The sequence below is a fragment of the Pinus tabuliformis genome, chromosome J (genome assembly GCF_031772625.1).
Source record: "Pinus tabuliformis cultivar Carrire ecotype Pingquan chromosome J, CPIR1, whole genome shotgun sequence".
In the NCBI taxonomy this organism is placed as follows: Eukaryota; Viridiplantae; Streptophyta; class Pinopsida; order Pinales; family Pinaceae; genus Pinus; species Pinus tabuliformis.
The window spans coordinates 546,080,738-546,082,792 of NC_142295.1; the positions used below are offsets into that span (position 1 = coordinate 546,080,738).

Consider the following 2,055-nt stretch of genomic DNA (forward strand, 5'->3'; position numbering starts at 1 on the left):
GACTATCCCATCAGTTGAGGTGATTTCTGAAATGTGATTCCGGGAGAGGCGAGCTCAAAACTGCCGGTGGAAGAAGGCCATGTTTCGGTCACCAGCTTTCAACCATAGGCTATGGGACTTAAGCCACCAAAATTCTTCTTCTTTTCTAAAGGATCTGAAAGAAGCAAGTTGGGCAACTTGTTCTTTCTCCAATTCTTGCGTGGTTATGTCTTTTCCCTCCATCTCCAACTGTAATTCTGCTAAATGTTGGACAACTTCTTTTCTATATGTGGTGAAGGTGTTGGGAGGCGTTTTGACCCAATATTTCAGAGCTGCTTTGGTTGCTTTCAATTTTTGCTCCCAAACATAATTGGGTGACCCGGTGACCATGGTGGACCAAGCCTTGGCAACAACTTCCATAAATCCATCCTACTCAACCCACAAAGGGCTGAAGCGGAATGGTATAGGCCCCAGGTTTTCTTCCTCATCCAGTTGTAAGAGGATGGGTTTATGGTCCGAGGTGAGCTTTGGAAGGATTGTTGATGACACTATTCTCTTATACATCAAAAGAGTGCTCTGCACTAGGAATCTGTTGAGCCGGGCTAAGATATGGGCTGCCCCTGTTCTGTTGTTGGTCCAAGTGTATAACCCCTTCCTAGGTTTAAGATCCAGAAGATCCCACTGTTGAATTATGTCCTCCACAAGGGGAAGCATTGGATCTCTGCTATTGTTGCCCCCTCTTTCTTCTTTTGGGTCAAGAACGATGTTTAGATCTCCTGTGATGACAATGTTCATGGGAGATTTGTTGTCTACAAAATCGAGAAGTGTTTGCCAACACTCTTTCTTCTCGAGGTAAAGAATAGGAACATAAAGATTAAATAGGGCAAAAGTGAGTTTACTTGCTTTATTTCGAAGCTCAGTGTAAATCCAATGTTGAGTCTCGAAGAAGCTTTCTAGCTGGAACAATTCCTCCATCCGGACCGTGGCAATTCCTCCTGAGGTGCCCCTTGCACTTACGACCATCCCCGCTTTAAACTTCCAATTCATTCTGCTTAAATCTAGAAGGGCTTCCACTTCGATTTTTGTCTCTTGGAGCATGAGGATCTCTGGGGATTCTATTTTCATGAGATCTTTAATAACTGCAACCTTCGTGGGATTCCCCAAGCCTCTACTGTTCCAAGAGACTATACACATTATTTATTTGGGGTAGTGGAGGAGAGGCCTCCCTTTGGTGGCCGTGCTCTGGTCTTTCGACCAATGGACATTTCTAGAGTGGACTGACTTCCTTGCATTTTTTGCCTCTTTGCTTCTTCCTCTCTTGCTTCCTTGAGGGATTTCCTCCTTTCTGGCTTCAAGGGCCTTTCAAATGTCTCCTCTTTTGATGAGCCTAACAATTCCGGGGGCTTCTTTCTTGTCATGTCTACATAAGAGGGTGACCAATATCCTCTTAATGGGGACTCGTCAGCTTGAGTAGGGGGAGCCCCTACATTTCCTTCCCTGTTTAATGAGGGATTGACCTGTTGTTCTACGTCACTTGCTATAACAGGGGATTTTTCCTGTGTGCTAAGAGTTGCGAAGGAATTTGAGGGAAGATTTGTTCTAGGGGGTGCTGCCCCTTCCGGATGTAGCTCTGTGGATGGCACAATGGGTCCCACTTTAGCCCCTTTCCTTCTTGGCTTGCTGGGATGCTTTGAGGAGGCCGTATTCTGCACTATTGTCCATTGATCTTCTTTCATCTTCTCTGCTTCTTCCTCAATTTTCTTTTTATAGTTTCTTGCAAAGTGCCTGTATCCATGGCAATGCCTGCACTTGAAAGGCAGTTGCTTGTAACCTAGTTCTTGCACGTGAGACCATTCTGCCGCTGTTATTTTTATGGCTTCTGGAAGCCCAACTTCCAGATCAACCTTGACACATATTCTGGCACAAGAGTATTGTCCCTTCCTGTCTACTCTGTCAATGTATTTTCCAAGGGTGTTTCCAATGGATTATAAAGAATTCGGACTCCAATAGTGCAAGGGTAAATGAGGGAGGCGTACCCAGACAGGGATAGTGGAGGGCACATCTTGGGTTGGGTGA

The 2,055-nt window shown here is 45.3% G+C and overlaps 1 protein-coding gene across 1 annotated transcript; it reads right to left on the bottom strand.

Moving 5' to 3' along the window:
* Positions 1-408: 408 nt before the first annotated feature.
* On the bottom strand, positions 409-1,173 carry LOC149228176 (uncharacterized). The gene has a single exon (XM_089380695.1). The coding sequence runs from the start codon at positions 1,171-1,173 to the stop codon at positions 409-411; it is 765 nt and encodes a 254-aa protein (XP_089236821.1).
* Positions 1,174-2,055: the final 882 nt, after the last annotated feature.